Here is a 25,713-nt window from a genome sequence, read left to right as displayed (position 1 = left end):
TGGTGCTGACTTCTCCAGTGGTAAGACTCCAGAGATAGGAGTCAATCTTTCCCAGTTGCAAGAAACTTCCCCAGGAAATTTATGAGTTGAGTTCTTTTGGGAGGCTCTGTTTTTAGGCAGATAAGGGGCTTCAGAAAAAAAGCTTATTCTCTAATGCTTTCAGCTTAAAATAGCTGCAGTGTTCAGTGGAAGTGAAATATGAGCCTCATATGAAATTTAAAATTTTCTAATGCCCATATTTTAAAAATGGAACCAATTTTGATAGTATATTTTATTTATTTTTTAAAAATTCTTTATTTAAGTTCAATTTAGTTAACATACACTGTAGTATTAGTTTCAGAGGCAGAATTTAGTGATCAATTACTTATAACACTCAGTGCTCATTATATCAGGTGTCTTCCCTAATGCCCACCACTCACAGTTAATCCATTCCCTCCAGCAGCCCTCAGTGTGTTTCCTATATTTAAGAGTCTCTTGGGGCTGGGAGAACATGTCAGTTTTAATTAGCTCATTTTCTTCTTCTTTTTTAAGATTTTATTTATTTATTTGACAGAGACACAGCGAGAGAGGGAACACAAGCAGGGCGAGTAGGAGAGGGAGGCTTCGGCTTCTAGCAGAGCAGGGAGCCTGATGTAGGGCTCAATCCCAGGACCCTGGGATCATGACCTGAGCTGATGGCACTTAATGACTGAGCCACCCAGCTGCCCCTTACCCTCTTACTTCTTTGTGTGAATCTTCTCTCCTGCATCCCCATTGAGGGTCTGTGAATTTCCAGTTGCACAGCTCAGTGGTGGGGACCTCAGTACTGCCTAAGGCAACCCAGGCTTGGTGGCTCCAGGGGCTATAACATTTTTGTACTGAACCAAACCCAAGGGGCACCTGGGTGACTCAGTGGGTTAAAGCCTCTGCCTTCGACTCAGGTCATGATCTCGGGGTCCTGATATTGGGCCCCAAGTAGGGCTCTCTGCTCAGTGGAGAGTCTGCTTCCCTTCCTCTCTCTCTCCCTGCCTCTCTGCCTACTTGTCATCTCTGTCTGGCAAATGAATAAATAAAATCTTTTTAAAAAACCACCCAAATTCCCCACAGTTCCACTCATTTGTCTTAGTATGAGTAATTGAGAAAGAACCAGGAATTGTAGAAAGGGTAGGGGGATGGAGTTAGATGGATGTAGTGCCAACTTTTTCGAATTATGTGACATTGAGAAATTTACTGAACCTCTCTGAACATTAGTTAATCTAGACAGTCAATAAATTCTCCCTCCTAGATCGTTGTGAGAATTTGCTAGCACAGAGTCAGCCCCCAGCCATTGTTAGTGGTTTGAGCCCCTAACACATGGGTTGTGTCAGCTTGGGAATTGGGCCCAGAACGGAGGCATGAACCCAGGACAAGGACTGGGAAGTTTTTATGCAGGGCAGGAATATGGGCCATTCTAACTCCCTACTAGAAGTTTGCGCATGTGTGTGTGCGCACATGAACCTGCCTGAGAACTTGAGGGCCAAGGAGGGCATTCCAGGGAGGTGTGATTGGGCCCCAGAGGGAGAGATTCCCAGTGTGGCTGCTTCACAACCTTATCTCCAGGCTGTCCAGCCTCTCCCCACCTGGTCCCAGACCCATCTGTCCTTCGCCTGACCTGACACTTGCCTTGATGAGACAAAGGCTTGATGTGACATCAAGGAAGACACTGATTCAGCAAGAACATTCAGGAGCCCAGGGAAGGTTGCAGGAAGAGCTTTAATTGCTGAGAATCCAATCAGAAAAGGGAGGTGCTGGTCAAGGGGGCGTGGAGGGACAGCCAGGGAAAGGTGGTCGGGAGGAGCATCCTTCAGGGGTTTTACTCCCTGGAGCGGCCGGCATCGAGGCAGACACCAAAATTGGTATTGGTGATGGAGCCCACGATGGTCTTGTCCACCTCACAGGTCAGACCCCGCTCACAGGGACACTTGTAGTAAACCCCATAGAGCGTCTGCAAAGACACAGAGCCAGTGGAGTCACAGGCTGGTGGGGGGCTCCTTTGGGCATAGCCCGCCCACCGGGGCCTGACCCTGAGAACACCAGGCCTGCGTCCCTTTTCAGTCTGTCTCCTCCCGACTGCGACGCCAGGGGGCGCTCTGGGAACGGAGGACGCAGATTCTGGGTCCTACTCAGGCTCATTTGAACTTACTAGCTAATCTCGCTGGGGTAGACTCTATTTACCCATGCGCGAAATGGGCATGACAAATCCCCGCCCGCACCCACCTCACTGGTCAGTTGTGAGGATCAAAAGAGTTGAGCGGATGGGAAAGTGCTCTGAAGCCGTTGACCTCCCCCTCTTAATCACAGCGTTCAGTGTCCGGGCTCCCCCTCCCCCCTCCCTGATCCTACCCCCAAGCCAGAGGGCCCTCCTCCTCTGAGCTGTCCCCCTTTCCGCCGGCACCTACCTTGGCAGAGCACTCGCTGTTCTCGCTGGCCTTGGGCGCGCAGCGGGCCAGGCTCAGCCCGGTGTCCCGGTGGCAGCACTTGCTCTTGCACTGGGCGCTGTTCAGGCAGAGCTCGCCGTCTTCCTGCCGGGCGGGGGAGTGGGGGCGGAGTTATCCCGGGACCCCTCCCCCCGCCTTGGTCCCGCCTCTGTCCCACCCCCTACGCCGCGACCCTCTTCCGCTGACAGTGCCTCCCCCGGTGCGGGTATGTGTAGAGGAAGCCGTGTAAGGAGATGGCGGCCAGTGCGTCCCCGCTCCGCCCCCAGTCGTGGGAGAAGCGGGTAGGGTCGTGGCTGCGAAACGGGACACGGGTTCTAGTACCCGTGGCACTGCCAGCTCCCTGGGTAATCCTGGGCAAGTCACGCTCTGCCTCAGTGTTCCCTTGGAATGTGCACAAGTGACCCAGAACAGGGTCTCCAGACCCTGGATCCCGCCTTCCCCTGAGGAGTCTATGGAGGTGGAGGCCCACCCACCCGGGCTTGACCCTGAAAACACCAGGGCGCAGGCCTGGTGTTCTCAGGGTCAGGTGGGCTGAGGTGGGCTTCCCTGGAAAACTCCCCGCTCCTTGGACAAACTTTTACCTACAACCTCAGGCGGATCCTGGCCCCTCCGAGCTACCCAAGGCCCTGAATTAAGAACCTTTGGATAGGGACGCCTGGTTGGCTCAGTTGTTAAGTGTCTGCCTTCTGCTCGGGTCGTGATCCCAGGGTCCTCGCAGCGAGACCCGCATCGAGTCTCGCAGAGTCTCCCATTGGGCTTCCTGCTGAGCAGGAAGCCTGCTTCTCCCTCTCCCAAACCCCCTGCTTGTGTTCCCTCTCCTATCTCTCCGTCAAAGAAAGAAAGAAAGAAAGAGAGAGAGAGAGAGAGAGAAAGAAAGAGAAAGAAAGAAAGAAAAGAAAAGAAAAGAAAAGAAAAGAAAGAAACCCTTGGGTACAGAGGAGGCAAGGGACAGTGGGAGAGCAGGGCTCTGGGGCCATCAGCCAGGGCTCCCCCATCCCTGCTCAATGCTTTCCAGCGGGATGACCTCGGGCAGGTGGCCTCACCTTTCTCTACAACTGCTTTCCATCTGCAAAGGGGTTTGATGCTAATAGTAGTAATCTCGAGTGCTAGTATGAGAACCAAATGAGTAAACGTTCCTGGGGCCTTTGGAACAGTGTGTGTCACTGAAGGTCAGAAGTCACAGTCACTGGGGAAGCTTTTTAAACTTTAGCTGGACCTTCTGAGACAGAGTTTCCAGCACAGGGACCTAGGTGTTTTTTTGTTTGTTTTAAAGATTTTATTTATTCATTTGACAGAGAGGCAGTGAGAGAAAGAACACAAGCAGGGGGAATGGGAGAGGGAGAAGCAGACTTCCTGCAGAGCAGGGAGCCTGATGCGGGGCTCGATCCCAGGATTCTGGGATCATGACCTGAGCTGAAGGCAGATGCTTAACCACTGAGCCACCCAGGCACCCCAGGGCTCTGGATTTTTATAAAGCTCCCTCAGCCAGGTCCAACTACTGCTCTGAGCATGCTCCCTGCTGATCAGCTTAGTCTGAGCAGCCCACCCCACCACCACCACCCCAGCAGGGAAGAGGCAGAGGGTAGACCTGGGCAGTAAAGGGAGAGATGCCTCACCTCTAGGGATCCAGGCAGCCCCGGGGTGGAGACATTAGAGGTAAAGATCTAAATTTTAAAAATCCCCACCTAGATCTTCAGATGACTCCTCCCCCGACAGCCCTCTTACCAGATTGATAATGATGCCCCGAGGGTCAGGAACTGCATAGACCACTGCAAGGGCCACGAGCAGAAGGACGAGGATCTTCTCCATGATGAACGGGCACAGCTGGGACAAGTGGCAGCTGGCGGGTCAGGTGGCAGAAGATAGCCTGCTAGGGTTGCGGAGCTATAAAAGGGGCTCTGTCCACATGTCCACATGTGCCCCACCTTCCCTGACCCACAGGGCTTGACGTGAACAGAGGCCCAGCTGTGGCCAATCTGCTGGGGGGAGGGTCCTGATAAAGCCACTGGGCGGCACTGGGCACCTTGTGTGTGTGTGTGTGTGTGTGTGTGTGTGTGTGTGTGTGTGGTGATGCTGCATCATGGCTGGGTGTGGACTTCTGGAACATTCTTACTTGTACAAGTTATAAACTGGGCAAGTTTTCTGTTCTGAGTCTCAATCTCCTCATCTGTCAATGGGGGATCCTTTCAAGAGTTGGGGGTGCTGAGGGAATGAATATGTTAGATGTATCTTAACACACGTATCTCTCCCTCTGGGTGTTCTGCCCTCCTGCCCTCAACCAGGGGGCTGCCTGCATGAGAGATCTCAGGGGTCCTTAGGAAGGTCCTCCTCAGACAAGCCCTTCCTGTTTCCTTTCCCCTTCCCTTAATATCTGCAATCCCAGAATTAGAGACTCACGCCTGCAGGGAAGGCTTCCACTCACCCTGTCTGTCCCCTACCCAAGGCCATGTGTGGGCATGAACAGTAAGTCAGTCCTGGCTGAGAACGAGGAGGTCTCGTGAGCTTCAGGTGGCCCCAGGGCTGTAGGCTGGGAAAGGCGCAGCTGCCCAAGTGTGCTCAGGTGTAGGACCAGAGCAGCTTTCCCTGGAGGACTGGTTGTTGCAGCCAAGGACCCCTTCCCCATCCCAGGGCATGGAAGACCACTCCACTGGGGAGGCCCCTGATCGGGTTGCTGAGAGCAAAGCTTTGATCCAGACAGACTTGGCTCCCAAACTCAGCGCTCACAAGCTGTGTGACCCTGGGCAAGTCATTTCAATTTGTAAGCAGTCTAAGCCTCCATTCCAGTTATCTACCTGAGAAAGATGATGGCTCCTTCTCTGTAAGGTCAAGATTGAACAATGTCTGTGGGAGTGCCTGGCGTGTAGTAGGCACTCTGCCCATGTGATACCAGCCCCTTCCTGTCCCCCTGACACCACTAGAGGGTGGAATATAGGGGAGAAGCTGGAGGAACCAGCCAGGAGACCCTCAAAATGGCAGAAACCTATCAATTACAGACACATAAATACCACTAATTAAAAAAACACTGTTCTCTCTAATATATTTATAGATCTCAGTGTTAAAACCGCTTCTCCCCCATGAGCTCATTCTGGTCCCTCCTTTGCTCCGCACATCCTCCACCCCAACACCTCTGTGAGCTGAGCTACAGGAAGGGTGATTGTGCTTTCCTTATCACAAGTCAAGGCAAGGAAGCAGGGAAAGGGACTGGAGGAGCTATTTCCATCTGTGAAGGGAGCTGTGAAAAATTCATGAGTCCTATGTCTAGGTGGTCACAGCCAGCTTCCCAGAGGAGAAAGAATGGGTTTTTCTCTTATTAATGAAGAGTATAGCAAAGAGACCTTTGACCAATGTTTGTACTTCCAAAACATAAGAAAAAATTGAATAGTTTTTTTTTTTTTAAGATTTTATTTATTTGACAGACGGAGATTACAAGTAGTCAGAGAGGCAGGCAGAAAGAGAGGAAGCGAAGCAAGCTCCCTGCTGAGCAGAGAGCCTGATGCGGGACTCGATCCCAGGACCCTGGGATCATGACATGAGCCAAAGGCAGAGGTTTTAACCCACTGAGCCACCCAGGTGCCCCAAATTAATTAGATTTTTTTAAAGATTTTATTTATTTGAGAGAGGTCACAAGTAGACAGAGAGGCAGGCAGAGAGAGAGGAGGAAGCAGGCTCTTTGTGGAGCAGAGAGCCCGACGCTGGGCTCCATCCCACGACCCTGGGATCATGACCTGAGCCAAAGGCAGAGGCTTTAACTCACTGAGCCACACAGGTGCCCCTTAATTAGATTTTTTATTTTTTTTTTTATTTTTTTTTTTATTTTTTTTTTAAAGATTTTATTTATTTATTTGACAGAGGGAGATCACAAGCAGATGGAGAGGCAGGCAGAGAGGGAGATAGAGGGAAGCAGGCTCCCTGCTGAGCAGAGAGCCCGATGCGGGACTCGATCCCAGGATCCTGAGATCATGACCTGAGCCGAAGGCAGCGGCTTAATCCACTGAGCCACCCAGGCGCCCTAATTAGATTTTTTAAAGTAGGCTCCACACCCAGCATGGAGCCCCACGCAGGTCCCAAACTCATAAACCTGAGATCAAGACCTGAGCTGAGATCAAGGGTCAGACACTTAATCAACTAAGTCACCCAGGTGCCCCAATTAGATTCTTTTTGTACCAAAACCTTGCAAGGTTTAACCACCCCTTCCCCAGTCTAAAGAGTGTTGTGCTTTGGGTTTGTTCCCTTCCAAAAGGAACACCACATGCAATCACATTGATTAACCTCAGAGACACAGTGTTGAGTGAGGAAAACCATAGACGAAAACACACAGTGTATTACATTTACATGCGGTTCAAGAGAAGGCAAAACTGGGCGCCTGAGTGGCCCAGTCAGTTAAGTGTCTGCCTTCGGCTTAGGTCATGATTCCAGGGTCCTGGGATGGAGTCCCGCATCTGACTCCCTGCTCAATAGGAAGTCTGCTTCTCCCTCTCCCTCTGCTTCTCTTCCTGCTTGTGCTGTCAAATAAATAAAATCTTAAAAGAAAAGGCAAAACTAACCTATGGTGATGAGAATCTGCAGGTCTACCCCTGGGAGGGCAGTTGATTGGAAGGGGGAAGGAGGAAACCTTCCGGAGTGTTAAAACTGTTCTAAATCTTGATTTGGGGTGTTGGTAACACATACGTAAATATCTAGTGATTCACTTATGATTTGAGTATTTTACTGTATGTAGTGCAGTACTGCACCTCAGTGTTTTTTAAAAAGCAGATTTCCCCCTGGCCAAGTCCTAGCATACGGATAGTGAGGGTTGGGGTAATGTCATGCCTCCTGGTGAGTGGGGTTGGGGCACAGTAGCTGTAGGCCTAGAAATGCAGCCAACATCTTTTGGGTGCCCCCTGCTCTATATTCTCCAAGATCCCCCAGGACACACATACAAAGACAGGCCTCCAGCCTGTTCTAGCAAATGAGCCCATCTTTGCACTCTACCACTATATCTATCTATCTATCTATCTATCTATCTATCTATCTATCTCTATCTCCCACATTTTCTTTATCCATTTCATCAGTCAATGGACATTTGGGATCTCTCCATAGTTTGGCTACTGTTGGTGATGCTGCTATAAACATCGGGGTCCATGTACCCCCTTCAAATCTGTATTTTTGTGTTAAGATTTTATTTTTAAGTAATCTCTACACCCCAGGTGGGGCTCGAACTTACTGAGCCAGTCAGGAGCTCCCGATCCAGTGTTCCTTTTGCTCTTGGTCAGGATCTCTGCTGATTAGAGTTCTTTGGGCTGTGTCGTGGCCCAGACTTCTATTCCAGAGATATCTGGGTCTTGATGGGTCTGCCCCTGTGCTGGGTTACTAAAGTCTTTACTAACTTATTCCTGACTGCCCTTAATTTTCACAACTGCATGTGACAGTAACGGGAGGCAGCCCCGGCATTTCCTGAGCTCTACATGCATTCCTTCTGCTCCCTCTGTGTATTACCACACTCTCTGGTCTAGATTGTCAGGATACCCAACCAAAATCAGTAATCTCTTTTGAAATATTAAAGTATACACAGAAAAATTCGCGCTTTACAGTGTAAAGTTCTATGACAAACGCATATATCGTGTCACCACCACCACCACAACCAAGATAGAGAACACTTGCATCATCCTAAACAATTTCCTCAGATGGCCCCTTTGTAATCAACCCCACCACCAGAGCCGTGCTGGCAACCACAAATATGTTTTATTCTCTATAGTTTTGGCTTTTCCATAATAAAATAGAGATGAAATCAGACAGTATGTACTTAAATTTTTTCTTTTTTCTTTTCTTTCTTTTTTTTTTTTTTTTTGCGGCTTCTTAGCATAATGCATTTGAGATTCATGCATGTTGTGTCAGGCTTAGGGAGTTCGTTTATATTGCTGGCTAGTGGTCTGTTGTGTGGATGGAACCACAGTGCACCTATCCACTCCCTGGCTGAAGAACAGTTGGGTTATTTCTGAAAAGTTTTGGCAATTATTAATAAAGCAGTTATACGTAGGGGTGCTTCGGTGACTCAGTGGGTTAAATGTCTGACTTTTGATCTCGGCTCAGGTCTTGATCTCAGGGTCTGATCTGAGGAATTCTGATCTGATCTCAGGAGTTCAAGCTCTGTGTTGCGCTCCTGGGTGAAGAGCCTACTTAAACCAAAACCAAAACCAAAACAAAACAAAACCCCCAAACCAAAAAGGGGGCATATGATGTGGCTCAGCCAATTGAGGGCTGAACTCTTGATTTTGGGTCAGGTCATGATCTCAGGGTCATGGGTTCAAGTCTCTAGTGGGGTTCCACGCTCAGCAAGGACTCTGCTTGCGATTCTCCCTCTCTCTCTGCCCCTCCCCTACCCATGCACACTCTCTAAAGTAAATAAAATAAGTCTTTACAAAGAGAGAGAAAATAAAGCTGTTATACATATTCATGTATAAATTTCGGTGTGTGTGCAAGTTCTCAGTCCTCTGGGGCAAAACTCAGGAGTGAGATGGCTGAGTCTCATGGCAAATGTTTGTTTCAATGTCTCAAATATGTCAGACTGTTTTCCAAAGGGGCTGAAGTAGTATGTATTCCTTAAAAAAAATAAAAATAAAAATAAAAATTCCTACCAGCAAAGTAAAAATATTCCAATTGCATTCCACATCCTCACCAGCACTTGAAACTGCTGATTTTTTTGTTTTTTTTTTTTATTTCTTTACTTTTTTTTCCTTTTTTTGGTTTTTACTTAAAAATTTTTTTAAAAAGATTTTATTTATTTATTTTACAAAGAAGCACAGCGAGAGGGGGAACACAAGTAGGGGGAGTGGGAGAGGGAGAAGCAGGCTTCACGCTGAGCAGGGAGCCAGATGTGGATCTCAATCCCAGGACCCTGGGATCATGACCTGAGCAGAAGTCAGGCATTCAATGACTGAGCCACTCAGACGCCCCTGTTTTTTTTTTTTTTTTTAATTTTTTAGTAGTGAAAAATCAGAAACTGACAAAATACTCTAGAAAGGGGAAATAATTAGACGAATGACTAAATGATTACATACTCTGTATCAATATACAAGTATTAAAATCATGTTCTTGAAAAAATAGTAATATGAGGAAATATTAATGGTGTACAGCTAAGTGAAAAAATTAGGTACTAAATTGTCCAACTGTGTAAAGCAGTATTTACAGAAGGAGGGAAAGGTACCAAAATGTTAACAGAAGTAGTAATAGTGACAAACATTTTTTTTTTTAAAGATTTTATTTATTTATTTGACAGAAATCACAAGTAGATGGAGAGGCAGGCAGAGAGAGAGAGAGAGGGAAGCAGGCTCCCTGCTGAGCAGAGAGCCCGATGCGGGACTTGATCCAGGACCCCGAGATCATGACCTGAGCCGAAGGCAGCGGCTTAACCCACTGAGCCACCCAGGCGCCCGTGACAAACATTTTGAGTACTTTTATATGTGAGTCCCTGAGCAAAACAGTTTACGTATGTTATTTTACCTAACCTTTATATGATAGACACTATTTTTAAAAAATATTTTATTTATTTATTTGAGAGAGAGAATGACAGAGAGAGAGCATGAGAAGGGGGAGAAGGTCGGAGGGAGAAGCAGACTTCCTGCTTAGCAGGGAGCCTCATGTGGACTTGATCCTGGGACTCCAGGATCATGACCTGAGCCGAAGGCAGTCACTTAACCAACTGAACCACCCAGGCGCCCTGATACTATTTTTTTTTTTTAAGATTTTATTTATTTATTTGACAGAGATCACAAGTAGGCAGAGAGGCAGGCAGAGAGAGAGAGAGAGGAGGAAGCATCCCAGGGGCTCGATCCCAGGATCCTGGGATCATGACCTGAGCCAAAGGCAGAGGCTTTAACCCACTGAGCCACCCAGGCGCCCCCCAATACTATTTTTTAAAAGATTTTGTTTATTTATTTGAGGGAAGGGGAGGAGAAGAAGGAGAGGGACAAGAAGACTCCCACTGAGTGTGGAGCTCCCTGGAGTGCCCTTTCCCCATCTCAGGACGCTGAGATCATGACCTGAACTGAAACCAAGAGTCAGACACTCAACCACCAAGTGAGCCATCCAAGCGCCTATGATAGATACTATTATCCTCCCACTTTACAGATGAAGAAACTGAGGCTTAGGAAGGTTAAATACACAGACGGTCACATAGGTTGTTAAGTGGCTAACTCAATACAGATCTGTCTAAAGCCAAAGACTGTGTTTTTAAGATGATCATGGCTCTCCCTAGTTCTTGGGGTTATGCATGATTTATATTCTTCTATGTAACCTTCCTGTCTCTCTACATCAAACATGTTTACCTATGCAGTCAGGAGAAATATATATTTTGAAAAAGAGGGGTAAAAAAGAAATATGCAGGAGCCCCTGGGTGGCTCAGTGGGTTAAGCTTCTGCCTTTGGCTCAGGTCATAATCTCAGGGTCCTGGGATGGAGCCCTGTATCGGGCTCTCTGCTCAGCGGGGAGCCTGCTTCCCTCTCTTTCTCTCCACCTACTTGTAATCTGTCAATAAATAAATAAAATCTTTAAAAAAACCACAAATATGCAACAAAAACATAAACAGGAAAAAAACATAAAGGAAAAAGGTACTGTATTGAACAAACCATGTGTAAGGTTTGGGAGGCTTCCTTTGGGGTACTTCGTAGTTGTTATGACACTATCAGTCTGCATTGCAAATATACATATGCATATACATGTATGTAAGTATCTCACCATCTTTGAGGGCAAGGGCTCTGTCATTTTTATCTCTGTGATTTTGCTTAGGGAAGATATCCTCCAACATAGGGCTTAGGACATAGTACGCTCTTAGTAATTGTTGTTTGAGAGAAGCCACAGAGACCAGAAACCAGTGACCAGAAGACACAATCAGAAAAGGTTTTGCACTCCAGGGGGTTGGGAGTTCTGAGAAGGCGACTAGGGAGCCAGGGAGGGTTTGGATGGGACTGGGGTGGGGGTGGGGGTGGGGTTGGGGGAACAGATAGTGCTCAGGACGAGGTTTTGGTTTTGCGGCAGGAATTGAGCGGGAGGACTGTGACAGTGACAGTCGCAGGCCCAGTTTTTGGAAGCTCTCCCACCCACACCCCGGCCCCGGCGCTCAGGAGGGTTTAGAAAAATCTAAGTTTCCTGTGGCTGGAGTGCGCGATGGGCGGGCCGGGCGCTCCCCGCCCCTCCCCCGGCCAGGTCTCGGTTTCCAAAGCCTCCTCTGACCGGATTCCCGAGGCGCTGGCCGCGGTGCTGAAGCAGCACTTTCGTAGGCGGGAGGAAGGAGGGACCGAGCCGCGAGAAGAGGCGGAGCTCTCTGGAGCCGGGAGCTGGAAATGGGGGGAGGGACAGGGCGGCGCCAGTAGGCCCAAGACCCGGGCAGGCTGGAGAGGAAGAAGACCGGAGACAGCCTGGCTAGAGAGGACAAAGGCATCTGGACAAGCTTACGCTGAAGAAACCAAGGTTCTCTTCCCGGTCTTATTAATCCTCTTTCTTCTTCTTGGAGGAACCCTCACCTTGTATCCTTACCTCAGCCTCCTTCCCCAGCCCGGCTAAGGAGTGACCCACTCCTAGGCCTCTGTCTACTAAGTCACTGGCTTCCAGTCCACAGGATCCCAGCCGAGGGCCTACCTCCTCACCATGGTGAAGTTGCTGCCTGCCCAGGAGGCAGCCAAGATCTACCATACCAACTATGTGCGCAACGCCAGGGCTGTGGGTGTGATGTGGGGGACACTCACCATCTGCTTCTCTGTACTGGTCATGGCCCTCTTCATCCAGCCCTACTGGATCGGTGACAGTGTTAACACACCCCAGGCAGGCTACTTTGGCCTTTTCTCCTACTGTGTGGGCAACGTGCTGTCCTCTGAACTCATCTGTAAGGGTGGCCCGCTGGACTTCTCCTCCATTCCCTCTAGAGCCTTCAAGACTGCCATGTTTTTTGTGGCATTGGCGATGTTCCTCATCATTGGCTCTATCATCTGCTTTAGCCTCTTCTTTGTCTGCAACACGGCCACTGTCTACAAGATCTGCGCATGGATGCAGCTGGCAGCAGGTGAGCAGGATTAATGGGAGGACTAGCAGGGGCCCAACCCAGGCCCCCCAGGAAGCTGAAGCTTCCACCCTCTGCGGATGCTCTGGGTCTCTTTTCCAGGTGCTCTCCTTTACATTTATTTTATTTTTTTTCAAAGATTTAATTTTTTTAATGTAATCTTTACTTCCAAAGGGGGCTTGAACTCACAACCCCAAGATCAAGAGTTATACATTCTACCCACTGAGCCAGCCAGGCGCCCCTAAGCTGTTCTCCTTTAGCCCAGCCATATACTCAGTGCTCTGCAGAAGCTTCTGAGGAGTAGAGAATTTTAGAATGGCTGAGACCGAAAGAATTGTTGAGATCAAATTGTTCAACCCCCTCATCTTGTAGATGGGAACTGAGGTCCAGAGAGGGGAAGTGACTTGCCCAGGAGCACACAACTAGTTGATAGAAGGTGTCCCGACTCCCAGGCCACCACATCAGAGGTTGTTTGGTCTGGGAAGGAAAAAGAAGGAAACTTCCATTGTCGGCCATGTGGGAATAGGATCCAACCCAGGGCAAAATGGTCAAGCACATCCTAGATGTTTCCATCTCCCAGTTCTGGATATTTGCTCTTTCTCCTTTAAGGACCCACAGATCCCTGTCCTCACTCCTTCCCTCCCACCCCAGATTGCTCTCAGGGAGATTCTAAGGTAGTTATTGATTTGGAGTGTTATGCTGTGACCTTTCCCATAGAAACTTGCATTTAAGTTCCCTTTCATGGTGGAGTGAAAGTCTTTGTTCCCTAGTTATAGGTTTCCATACTTGAGGCAATAAATGGGAGTGGTATTTTGTGATGAGGGAGTAGGGTGGTGGCTAGAGTTTTTTTTTTTTTTTTTTTTTTGACAGAGAGAAATCACAAGTAGACGGAGAGGCAGGCAGAGAGAGAGAGAGGGAAGCAGGATCCCTGCTGAGCAGAGAGCCCAATGCGGGATTCGATCCCAGGACCCTGAGGTCATGACCTGAGCCGAAGGCAGCGGCTCAACCCACTGAGCCACCCAGGCGCCCCCCCTTTTTTTTTTTTAGATTTTTTTTTTTATCTGACAGAGAGAGAGAGAGTGGGAGAGGCAGAGGGAGAAGCAGACTCCCCACCGAGCAGGGCCACTGATTCGGGGCTCAATCCCAGGACCCTGGGATCATGACCTGAGCCAAAAGCAGACGTTTAACCAACTGAGCCACCCAGGTGCCCCAAGTGGCTAGGGTCTTTAAAACTGTGTGGGGCGGTGAAGAGGCAGACAGCAGATGGTGCCCAGAAACAAGGCCTTCCCTGCCCCTTGTTCTTGCTCCTGGCCCAGGCAGGCCTCTCAGCCCTTGAGCCTGCTGGTCCTGTTCTCTAAGCCTTGTCCTGCAGGCCTTGATCCTGTCCTATCACAAGGACCAGGCACAGGCTGCCCATACTGGGACATGTCTAGGAGCAGTGCTAGGACTGCAGACTAGAGAGAAAACCATCTTGACATCATTGGTTAGAATGAGAAGCAGTATTATCCATAACAGGGGGAATGAAGCAGGGATCAGAATCCCAGACAACCAGACACAAAGACTCAAACGCTCTGTCAGAGTTGGAGGGGGACCCCAGAGAGGTGGAGGTATCCCTGCCAACTACAGTGAGGAATCTGGAAATAAGGAAAAGGGTTGACCAAGTCTATAGCAAACCAACTGGTGACTAAGGACCTAGGGGAATGAAGGCAGTGGGTTCCAAGAAACTTGATGTATTCCAAAGACATTTTTATTGAGCCGCACATTTACATAGATATAATGGCTGACCAAGCACTTTCATATATATCATCTGGAGGAACCCCATCCCTACCTTAGTGAGGGAGATATTCCTCTTATTTTATAGATAAGCTCTTAGTGGGTAACTTATCTTTTAGCACAGGTAGTGATGGACGGAACCTTTGATTCAAAATCTTGTACTCAGGGTAGTCACCTGGCTCCGGAGCTGCTTCCCCAATCCATCTACCTTCTCCCTCTCCTCTGATCTCTATCGATTAAGGGAGAGGCTGGGGCAGGCTAAGGTAAATCTCGGTGGGCAGTGGGGAGAAGGCGGGAGAATGAAGATTTAGCAGTTCTGTGACAAAGAAGAGTAGAATGGACCCTGGCATGGTTACCAGCTGGTCCACCGTATCAGAGCCATGGAAGGCTGGAAACACAACCATTTCTCTCATTCTCCATGCTGCCCCCTCCCACAACATCCTGCAGCAAGTGCCATTTGCTGAACAGGCAGTGTGCTTGGGAAGGCCTGCGTCGGGGAGGCATCAGCAGGCCATTTGAATTAGACTCCAGGTCATGAAGCTAGAGACACTGATAGCAGAGGTGGCTGGATGCCATCCTGTGAAACATTTATGTTGGGGGAGGGTAAAGGTGGTGTCAAGTTCCATTCTTTAATGGAGGGGAATGAAAGATGAGCGGAAGGGGGGCGGTGAAGAAGCAGACAGCAGATGGAACTAAACCCTTGCCAAGAAGCCCGAGACCAGGGAGGGGAGCAGGAGAAAGGAAAGAGGACCGATGACTGGGGCAGTGTGAGGCTGTAGTTTAACAATGTTAATCCAGCTTCTGGATGCCAGGTGTAAGCTGTGTGTGGTTCCAGCTCCTGGAAATCCAGGTAGGGCAAGTTGCTTGTCTCTCTGAGTCTTGGTAACCTCCCTTGTAGAACGTAGCACCAGACCTCCTATCACAAGGATGGGCTGTCTAATACACATAAAACACCTTCTCCAGCGCTTGGCACATAGCAGGTGCTCAGTAAATGTGAAAAAACACAAAAGCCACTTTATCAGTCAAGATGGATGAGGTGACAAATTACTCCCAAATCTTAGTGGCTTAAAACAAAGCTTCAGTTTTTGTTTGCAGCGTGTGCCCACTGAGGACCAGCTGGGGGCTCTGCTCTCACTGTTCTCTCCTGGAACCCTGGCCGATGGAGCATCTGCTGTCATCTGGCTGGTGTCATTGGAGAGCGAAAGGATGCTCTGGAAGCTCTCTCTCTAGTGGTTAAATGCTCTGGTCTGGAAATACACACATTTTGTTGTCTAAGGGAAGTCTTGAGGCCTTACCTAATTTGAAAAGAGGAGAGCAAGGAAGTACAACCGTACTATGTATGTGAAATACCTCTGAACACCTCTAATGACATCCACATCCACTGAAGTTGCTTTCATTCACTTGGCCTCAGTGCCAATAACAATAGCAACGATGGACAGGGACTGGTTGCCTATCATGAACCAGATGCTGCCATGAGTGTTTTCCCTACATGACCACATGTAGGAAATTAGTATTTTAAATAAATATTAGGGATTCGTAAATTCAGGGAAGTGTGAGCAGCTGCACTGACTTGTACTGGGTCAGGATGAAGAGACCTATTTGCTTGAATGAAAGGTTCACAAGGGAAGCAGCCAAAGATGGGTCTGGAAGACTTTGTGTATTCATTAAATCTAAGATTCCAAGTTGTAGGACATGCTGTTATTCTATGTGCAAATACTTGTTCTTTTTTTTTTTTTTTTTTTAAGTAGCCCAATGCAGGGCTTGAACTCATGACCCAGAGATTAAGACCTGAGTTGATATCAAGAGTTGGATGCTTAACCAACTGAGCCACGCAGGTGCCCAGGAAGCTTTCTTATTATACGTATTTCAGAGATACTGGAGTATGAACAATTGTGCATCTTAGAAGTGATGAGTTCTCTGGGCTGAGACCGGATTTTGCGGGGGTTTGAAGCCAGGGTCGCTAGTGCCTCATCAAGTCCAAAGTGAGGGGCATGGCTGCGGGCCTGGTAGGACCACCTGGTGCCATGGCAGAATCTTCCCTGGGCTGGGGAGCTCCGATTTCTGCCTCTACTCCTGAACAAAGGGAAGTCAATTTAGCTCTTGGATCCTCAATTTTCTCCCCTGGGTTCTACAAGAATGATGGTAGGTACTGCCCCATACCTCTCAAGGCTGTTAACATGAAAAGAAGGGAGGTGACAAGATAGCAGCAGTGCAAGGTGGGAGGTGGCAGGCTGAGCACGCCCAGCCTGATGCTGTCTGCCCGCCCTTCTGCCCCCTCAGCCACAGGCCTGATGATTGGCTGCCTGGTCTACCCCGACGGTTGGGACTCAAGTGAGGTGCGGCGCATGTGTGGGGAGCAGACAGGCAAGTACACACTGGGCCAGTGCACCATCCGCTGGGCCTTCATGCTGGCCATCCTCAGCATTGGAGATGCCCTCATCCTCTCCTTCCTGGCCTTTGTGCTGGGCTACCGGCAGGACAAGCTCCTCCCTGATGACTACAAGGCAGATGGAAAAGGTAATTCACCATCCCCCGGGAGTTGGGGCTTCCTCTCAGCCAGTCACCAGAGGATTGTCCCTAGCCTGGGGTTGGGGACATCAAGACCAATCAGACACAGCCCTTATTCCAGAAGCCAAGGGCCAGTGGGTGTTTACAAGCCAGCAGGTGATGAGAGAGGCTGTCTGTGATAGAAGGGTGTCCTCCTGCCTCCCGCACACCCCCACTCCCATCAGGGTCTACAAGGGGGAGAACTCTGATCTAGCCTGGGACCTAGGGATGGCCCCCAGTAGAAGGTGGCACTGAGGCTGGGTCTGGAAGTTCACTGGGAGTTTGGTAGAGAGAGGAACAACAGGTGAGCAGAGGGGCTGAGTTGTTGGGGCAGAAGGAAAAAGGTAGGTTAGGGGGCAGAAGTGACAGCTCTTAGAGTGCAGTTGGTGGGTGCTCCCTTGAGCTGGGGAGAGAGCCTTGGGGTTCTCTGCATGCAATCCTGTTTCAATTTCCATCTTGCCCAAGTCCTATCCCTGAGTCGTAAGAGTCAGTTGTAGCTGACCCAAAGCCAGGCAGACCCTTCAGCCTTTTCTGTTTCCCATTGACCTTTCTTCCTCCTAGGGTACTTTCTGCTCCTGTATCTCATTAGGCACTTCTCCTGTATTAAGGGGCTTTTTAGGGGCATAAATTGTATCTACTAGTCATAGGGGAAGTCCTATCTCACACCCTTGTCAATCCCAAAATGCCTACTTCCAGCAGGCGGCTGCTGTGAGGGGCCTGTGGCTCCACAGGGACCTCTCCAGTCTCCTTTCCCCATAGTTGTCTTCACCGATTGCCCTGAACTAGAAGAAAGAGGCAAACTTCCTTGCCCCCCTCCCCCCATGACCTAGGACCCTTCCCAGTTAAGGAACTTGAAGCCCAGGAGGGAGACCCACCCAAAGGTACACAAAAAGGTGGTGACAAGGAAGACCCAACATTCTGGTCTTCTCTAGCTCAGCCCAGCACCCACTTCTCCACAAGGAAGTAATCAAACATCTTGTCCTTGTTTGGGAGTTTAAGAAGACTCACACACCTAAGTTTTGTGGTTAAAGATGAAAAGCAAATTACTAGAATGAGCTGGGCCAAGGAGGAGAGAAGAGCGAGGTATCTTTCCATTGAGGGAGCACTTAAGGTCTGGGTCCCTTGTAAACCCCATAATGGGAAGGGAAAAAGGAACTAGAATTTACTGAGCCCTTTCCATGTGCAGAAGTGATGAGTTTTGTTCACATGAGCCATTTTTATTTAATCTGCACAGCAAACCTGTGAGGACAGTTTGGAGGTGGGGGTTACAGAAGCAATGGGCACAGCCAGCATTTTCTCCAGTGATGGAGAGTTTCTCAGGGAAGTTTCAGCAGGAGCTGCTGGGGGCATTTTGTTCAGCTCTCAGCCTCAACCTGCCTTAGAATATTTTACATTACTTATTTGCATTCTTTCCTTTTCAGAAGGGATTCTTTCAGCTGGAAAGAAATTCTATTGACATCATTGATTCATTCATTCAGTAGGCTCCACACCTAGCATGGAGCCCAAAGCTCACAACCCTGAGATCAAGATGCAAGCTGAGATCAAAAGTCCCCCAACACTTAGGGCATCTGGGTGGCTCAGTTGTTAAGTGTCTGTCTTTGGCTTAGGTCCTGATCCCAGCCAGGGTCCTGGGATCGAGCCCCACAGGCTGCTTCTCACTCTCCCACTCCTTGTGCTTGTGTTCCCTCTCTCACAGTGTCTCTGTGTCAAATAAATAAATAAAATCTAAAAAAAAAAAAGAGAGACACTTAGTTGACTAAGCCACCCAGGTGTCTCCACATAATTCCTTTTTTTTTTTTTTTTTTTAGATTTTATTTATTTATTTGACAGAGAGAAATCACAAGTAGATGGAGAGGCAGGCAGGCTCCCCACTGAGCAGGGAGCCCGATGTGGGACTTGATCTCAGGACTCTGAGATCATGACCTGAGCCGAAGGCAGCGGCTTAACCCACTGAGCCACCCAGGCGCGCCCTCCACATAATTCCTTTTAAAGTGGTTTCTACAAAAAAAAAAATTTGTTTGACAGAGAGAGAGAGAGAGAGAGAGATCACAAGTAGGCAGAGAGGGAGGGGAAGCAGGCTCTCCACTGAGCAGAGAGCCCCATGAGAGACTTGATCCCAGGACCCTGAGACCATTGAGCTGAGCTGAAGGCAGAGGCTTAACCCACTGAGCCACCCAGGCGCCCCTAAAATGGTTTCTTATGAAGAGATGGTTTTATCCCTTTGACACTTTTCTTTACAAATCAAAATGTCTGTTCACTCTTTTCTCCTTCCTTGTCCTTCTCCTTTCAGATCCCATGCACTTGCCATCAATCTTTTCAGATTTTTTTCTCTCCATATTTTAGTTCCTTCACTATCACGGAGGACTTAGTTTATCCTTTTAGTTTATTACATGTTAGAAAACACTCACATAATCTTTCTGAATAGATCTAACTATTCAGTGACGTAGTGATTGCCTCTGTCAAAGCACAGAATTGGGTCAGGAAAGCAGAGGTTGAGTCCCAGTTCTGCCAGATCACTTTCTTCCAGGGGAAAAGGGGGACACCAACTCCTGTTTTGCCCCCTCCATTATTGTGTGGCATGAACAAAACAATGAAAGCAGAAATGAAACCTTGCACAAGTACATAGTTGCCGAACCACTCCCTAGGGGTTAAGGAGGCAGAGAGTGAGTGTGTGCTTTGGAGTCAGATCTGGGTTTATAATTTGGGCTCTGACAAACCATAAGGGACTCTTAAGCATAAGAAACAAATTGAAGGTTGCTGGAGGAGGGTGTGGGGGATGGGGTAACAGGGTGATGCACGTTACAAAGGGCCCGTGATGGGGCACCTGGGTGGCTCAGTGGGTTAAGCCTCTGCCTTCGGCTCGGGTCATGATCTCAGAGTCCTGGGATCGAGTCCCGAGTCGGGCTCTCTGCTCGGCAGGGAGCCTGCTTCCCTCTCTCTCTCTGCCAGCCTAGCCTCTCTGCCTACCTGTGATCTCTCTCTGTCGAATAAATAAATAAAATCTTAAAAAAAAAAAAAAAAGGGCCCGTGATGTAATGAGCACTGGGTATTCTATAGGACTGATGAATCACTGACCTCTACTACTAAAATCAATAATACATTATATAAGAATTGAATTTAAATAAAGTTTGGGCTACATTGTTATCTAGTTGTGACTTTGCAGAGATTGCTCAATTTCTCTGAGTCTCAGTTTCCTCATCTGAGCCTCATTTTTATGGAGATGAGGTGGCAGGTTTCTCCTCATTTGTAAAAAATACCTGCTTCAAAAAGTCGTGAACAAGAGAAGGTTCAGCAAGAAGATGAGGATGTCTGCTCCTGTCACTGCTGCGGAAGATTGTACTGAAGATTATAGCCAGGGTGATTAGACCAGAAAAAGAAAGGAAAGAAATCCAGTTTGGAGATGAAGAAGTACAGCTGTCTGTATTAGCAGATGAAATGATTTTGCATATGGAAAATCCTAAATAATACACTAAGAAACTATTAAAGCTAATATATAACATCAGCGAGGTTGAGGGATATAAGCAGTATACAAAAATTTGTTGCATTTATATACACTAGCAATGAATGATTTGAAAATGACATTAAGAAAATAATTTCATTTATAATAACATCAGAAAGAATAAAATACATAAAAATAAATTCAATGAGAAGTGTAAGATTTGTACATGAAAATTAAAAGACATTGTTGAAAGATATCAAAGGCCTAAATAGATGGAAACATCTATATTCATCACGCAGAACACTTAATACATTAAGATGGCAATGCTCCCCAAACTGATCTACAGATTCAATGCAATCTCTGTCAAAATCCCAGCTGGCTTTTTACAGAGATTGATAAACTGATTCTAAAATTCATATGGAAATAAAAGGGACTCAGAAGCAGCCAAAATAATCATGGAGATCAAAATTGGAGGACATTCATGTCCTGAATTGAAACTTCCTACAAAGCTACAGTAATCAAGATGGCTTGAGGACGGACATATGGATCAATGGAATAAAATTGAGAGTCCAGAAGTAAAGCCAAACATCCACGGCAAAATGAGATTTTGTAAAATATTTTATTTATTTTGAGAGAAAGAGAGAGCACAAGTGAGGGGAAAGGGCAGAAGAAGAGAGAAAAGCAGGCTCTCGGTTGAGCAGGGAGCCCAGTGGATGGGTAGGGCTCGATCCCAGGACCCTAAGACAGGACCTGGGCTGAAGGCAGACGCTCAACTGACTGAGGCACCTAGGTGCCTTTTGCAAACTGATTTTTTCTTTTCTTTTCTTTTAAATTAAAAAAAAAAAAAAGATTTTATTTATTTATTTGACAGCGATCACAAGTAGGCAGAAAGGTAGGCAGGGAGAGAGAGAGAAAGGGAGGCAGACTCCCTGTATAGCAGAGAGCCCAATGCAGGGCTCATCCCAGGGCCCTGGGATCATGACCTGAGCCAAAGGCAGAGGCTTTAATCCACTGAGCCACCCAGGCGCCCCGCAAACTGATTTTCAACAAATGGTGCTGGAACAATCAGATATCTACTTGCAAAAGAATGAAGTTGGATTACTCACTTCACATCATACACAAAAACTAACTCAAAATGGATTAAAGACCTAAATGTAAGATGTAGAATTATAAAAATCTTAGAAGAAAACATAGGTATAAATCTTTGTGACCTTGAATTAGGCAGAGGTTTCTTAGATGGGATGCCTAATACATAAGCAACCACAGCAAAAATATATATAAACCGGATTTCAAAAAAAATTGAAAACTTCTGCACTTCAAAGGACAACAACAAGAAAGTCTAAATATAATGCAAAGACTGGGAGAAAATATTTGCAAATCATGATTCTAGTATCCAGAATACATTAAAAACTCCGACAACTTAACAAATGAGAAAAACATAGATAACCCAATTTTTTTTTTTTTTTTTTTTTAAAGATTTTATTTATTTATTTGACAGAGAGAGATCACAAGCAGGCAGAGAGGCAGGCAGAGAGAGAGGAGGAAGCAGGCTCCCTGCTGAGCATAGAGCCCGATGTGGGACTCGATCCCAGCACCCTGAGATCATGACCTGAGCCGAAGGCAGCGGCTTAACCCACTGAGCCACCCAGGCGCCCATATAACCCAATTTTTAAAGTGGGCAAATGATTATTATTTTTTTTTTTAAGATTTTATTTACTTATTTGACAGAGAGATCACAAGCAGGCAGGGGGGAGCAGCAAGCAGAGGGAGAGGGAGAAGCCAGCCTCCCACTGAGCAAGGAATCTGATGCAGGGCTCAGTCCCAGGAATCCCAGATCTGACCTGAGCAGAAGGCAGACACTTAACCCACTGACCTACCCAGGCATGCCTGGGCAAAGGCTTTGAATAGACATTTCTCCATCGCAGATATCCAAATGGTCAATAAGCACATGAAAAGATAGTCATCATCATTAGTCATTAGGAAAATGCAAATCAAAACCACAATATTATTTCACAGCCACTAGGATAAATTGGAAAAAAAACAAAAACAAAAACGAACAGTAACAGGTGTTGGTGAGCACGTGGAGAAACTGGAACTCTCATATGCTGCTAGTGAAAATGCAAAATTATGCAGTTGCTGTGGAAAACAGAAGGGCAGCTCCTCAGATGGTTAAGCACAGAGTTACCACTATGTGGCTCGAAATTTATTCCTAGGTATGTCTGCAAGAAGACTGAAAATATGCTTGCACATCTTGTATACAAACGTTCATAGTAGCATAGTTGCCAAAAAGTGGTAACGACCCAAATGTGCATCAGATGATGACTTGGATAGATGACCTGTGTATATCCATACAGAGGAATAGTATTCAGCTCTAAAATGAATGAAGTACTGAGAATGACTACCGTGTGGATGAAGCTTGAAGACATTGTAAGTGAAAGGAGCCACTCACAAAAGCCCATGTGTTGTATGATCCCAATGATATAAAATGTTCAGAATAGGCAAATCCATGCAGACAGAATGTAGGTTTTAGTAGTTGCCTGTGGCTGCGAAGAAGCAGTGATTGAGAGTGATAACGGGCACAGTGTTTCTTTTTGGGATAACGGAAATGTCCTAGAATAGGATAGCAGTGGTGGTTGCACAACACAGAGATTATACTGACAACCCACCAAGCTGTACACTTACTTATTTAGTAGAGAAATCACAGGTAGGCAGAGAGGAAGGCGGAAGGGGAGGGGGCCCGTGGGAAGCAGGCTCTCCACTGAGCAGAGAGTCCCATATGGGGCTGGATCCCAGGACCCTGAGATGATGACGTGAGCTGAAGGCAGAGGCTTAACCCACCCAGGCGCCCCCTAAGCTGTACATTTTAAAATGAGTAAATTTTGGGGGCGCCTGGGTGGCTCAGTGGGTTAAGCCTCTGCCTTCGGCTCAGGTCATGATCCCAGGGTCCTGGGATCGAGCCCCACATCGGGCTCTCTGCTCTACAGGGAGCCTGGCCTGCTTCCTCCTCTCTCTCTCTCTGCCTGCCTCTCTGCCTACTTGTGATCTCTGTCTGTCAAATAGATAAATAAAATCTTTAAAAAAAAGTATATTACCTTGGGAAGGTAATTTATAAAATGAGTAAATTTTGTTAGTGAATTATAGCTGAATAAAAAAATGAAATATTGTGTGAAGGGTTAGATAGTGCATATAAAGCACTGACAGCGCCTGCACGCTATACAGGTGATTAATAACTATTAGTTCTCTCACCCTTTTGTCCTTCTAGGATCTCCAACTTTTTGCACCATCCATCTACCCACTCAGTACCAGCTCCTGGGCCCCACGTGCCCACCGACATCTTTAGGCATGGGATGGGGGTACAGCAGTGAGGGAAGAAGTCTCATTGGAACTTGCCATCTGATAAGGGGCACCACATGCAATATGGAATTACAATCTGAGAAGCATTATGGAAAAAAAGAAACCTTCCTGAGATTGAATAAATGACACCTGATCTAGTTTGGAGAGGGAGTAGGGTGTAGGGACTTATCCTGAAAAGGAGGTGTGGTTGTAAACAAATAATGTTCTCTTTTTCCTTGCAGAGGAAGTCTGAAGCAGCTGAAGTTCGGTGAGTAACCATTGTTGGGTCATCTGTGTGCCTTTGGAAGGGCTGTGGCCTCCCGGTTTCCTTATTGACTCAGCAGGGTGCATGGCTGGTGGGGGAGGGGGCTGTGGGGGCTGCGGTGCGGGCTGGGAGAGGAGGAAGGACTCTGGCAGGAGTTAACTGGCATCTGAGACCCTCTAGTTCTCCTTCTGTCTTGAGAAGTAGACAAAGAACAGGAAGAAATATTTAAAATAGGAGGTGGTGGGGCGCCTGGGTGGCTCAGTGGGTTAAAGCCTCTGCCTTCAGCTCAGGTCATGATCTCAGGGTCCTGGGATTGAGCCCCACATTGGGCTCTCTGCTCAGCAGGGAGCCTGCTTCCCTTCCTCTCTCTCTGCCTGCCTCTCTGCCTACTTGTGATCTCTGTCAAATAAATAAAAATATTAAAACAAAATAGGAGGTGGTTTCATAAACTCATCTTTTTCTGGAGCCTGGCAAACAAGAACAGACTGTTTACAAGTTGGCATTCTAATTTGGGCCTTTATTTTCAGAAAGATTTTAAGTGATTTGTAAGAAACAAACAGAAAACTTAATAAAATAAAAAAAAGTCAGAGAGGAAAACAAATATTCCAGAAAGCTAGGCTAACAGAAATACTGTATTGAATATTAAATTTAGCTTTATGCTTCCTAATAGCCAAGGCAAAAAGAAAAATATGATGTAACCTGTTCTAATGTCGGTTGAAAAGGAAGCACACATATCAATTTCCTTGTTGTCTTTAGGTTTCCAAAATGTGATTTGATGAGAATATTAAGGAGCACATTAAAAAAAAGGGCCCATCATAGTATCACCTTCCAAATGCTCCCATTTATTGAGGACCTCCAGCAGGCTGGGCACTTTGTGTGGGGAGGAGGGATTATCTCCATTTCAATTATTTTAATTTTTGCAAAGTACCTTCCAATCCTTGACCACTTAGATGTACTTTTTGAATAATTACAAGCTAGCACTGCCCCCTCCATACTTACTAGATGATTCTCAAACTCAAATATGCATACAACCCACCTGGAGATCTTGTTAAAATGTAGATTCTGATTCAGTTTGAGTGGGTCCATAAACCCTGTGTTTCTAACCTGCTTCTCATAATGGTTGCACTTTTGAGTAGCAAACTGTTAGAGCGCATGTGAACATACATGGGGAAGTTTTTTTGTTTTGACTGTTTTTTTTTTAAATGTCAAATTTTATATTCTTGGAATTTTTTTTTTTTTTTTTTTATACCACAGGTCAACTGTTTCCCTGACAATGGAAAATTAAGGAATCGAATTCTTCAGAGACAAAAACTTGTTCCTTCCATGCTTCCCTGTCCCTGGGTACTATAGACCTGATGTTCCGAAGCCTTTTGCTATAGGATTAGAACGTGGCGTGTATACAGAAAATTTTCAGGGGCAAGCAGCCCCGCAGTGACCAACATCAGAGATATTCAGAGAGAAATGTGTGGTATTCTTCTGACGGGGCCCCAGTTCTCTTGTATCCCTGTAACAGCAGCGATCACTTTATCCCCTCGAGGCCTCTCCTCTGTAAAATGAGAGGGCTGAGTCCCTGTCTTGGGGCCTCCCAGGTCTGAGTTTCCCACAGCCAGCCTGCCTGAGGATACATTTGTTTGAAGGCACATTAGAAACAGCCACCCAGCTCTAAAAGGGTAGGGGAGGAAGAGGTGCTTGGAAGTGTGCTAGATCATTTCAGGTGGAGGTTTTAGGAGTCCTGTTTCTTTCTCACATTTTTTTTTTTAATTGCTGATTGGGGTGGGTAAGGGAGGGGGGGGCCACCAGAACCTGAATCCATCAGAAAGCCCTATGAAGATTGGGTGAACACAAGATCTAAAAACTTAGGAGACTGACT

General features: G+C 47.1%; 2 protein-coding genes across 3 annotated transcripts; one reads left to right on the top strand and one right to left on the bottom strand.

The window, feature by feature from the left end:
* Positions 1 to 1,712: 1,712 nt before the first annotated feature.
* On the bottom strand, positions 1,713 to 4,335 carry LOC131833233 (colipase). The gene is made up of 3 exons (XM_059176390.1): positions 4,182 to 4,335; positions 2,418 to 2,540; positions 1,713 to 1,963 (listed from the first exon to the last, which is right to left on the bottom strand). Exons 1-3 carry the CDS (start codon positions 4,263 to 4,265, stop codon positions 1,832 to 1,834), a joined length of 339 nt encoding a protein of 112 aa, XP_059032373.1. The 5' UTR covers positions 4,266 to 4,335; the 3' UTR covers positions 1,713 to 1,831.
* A 7,433-nt stretch (positions 4,336 to 11,768) lies between these two features.
* LHFPL5 (LHFPL tetraspan subfamily member 5) lies at positions 11,769 to 25,181 on the top strand. 2 transcript variants are annotated; one of them, XM_059178502.1, is made up of 4 exons: positions 11,769 to 12,489; positions 16,540 to 16,776; positions 23,821 to 23,846; positions 25,098 to 25,181. In XM_059178502.1, the coding sequence occupies exons 1-3, from the start codon at positions 12,078 to 12,080 to the stop codon at positions 23,829 to 23,831; spliced, it is 660 nt and encodes a 219-aa protein (XP_059034485.1). In that variant the 5' UTR covers positions 11,769 to 12,077; the 3' UTR covers positions 23,832 to 23,846; positions 25,098 to 25,181. The 2 variants fall into 2 exon arrangements, with proteins under 2 accessions (XP_059034485.1, XP_059034484.1); XM_059178501.1 differs by lacking the exon at positions 25,098 to 25,181 and having other exon boundaries at positions 23,821 to 24,267.
* The last annotated feature ends 532 nt before the right edge of the window (positions 25,182 to 25,713 follow it).

The sequence above is a fragment of the Mustela lutreola genome, chromosome 6 (assembly GCF_030435805.1).
Source record: "Mustela lutreola isolate mMusLut2 chromosome 6, mMusLut2.pri, whole genome shotgun sequence".
Lineage (NCBI taxonomy): Eukaryota > Metazoa > Chordata > Mammalia > Carnivora > Mustelidae > Mustela > Mustela lutreola.
The sequence above is the reverse complement of the archived record's forward strand: the minus strand, read 5'-3'. Positions and strand labels throughout refer to the sequence as shown.

Excerpts from the sequence above, each read along its gene's own strand:
- LHFPL5 (XM_059178502.1), top strand. The coding sequence starts at position 12,078 with ATGGTGAAGTTGCTGCCTGCCCAGGAGGCAGCCAAGATCTACCATACC. Across the intron at positions 12,490-16,539 it reads ATGGATGCAGCTGGCAGCAG|CCACAGGCCTGATGATTGGC; the intron begins GTGAGCAGGATT and ends CTGCCCCCTCAG.
- LOC131833233 (XM_059176390.1), bottom strand. The coding sequence starts at position 4,265 with ATGGAGAAGATCCTCGTCCTTCTGCTCGTGGCCCTTGCAGTGGTCTAT. Across the intron at positions 2,541-4,181 it reads GGGGCATCATTATCAATCTG|GAAGACGGCGAGCTCTGCCT; the intron begins GTAAGAGGGCTG and ends CCCGCCCGGCAG. Across the intron at positions 1,964-2,417 it reads ACAGCGAGTGCTCTGCCAAG|ACGCTCTATGGGGTTTACTA; the intron begins GTAGGTGCCGGC and ends GTGTCTTTGCAG.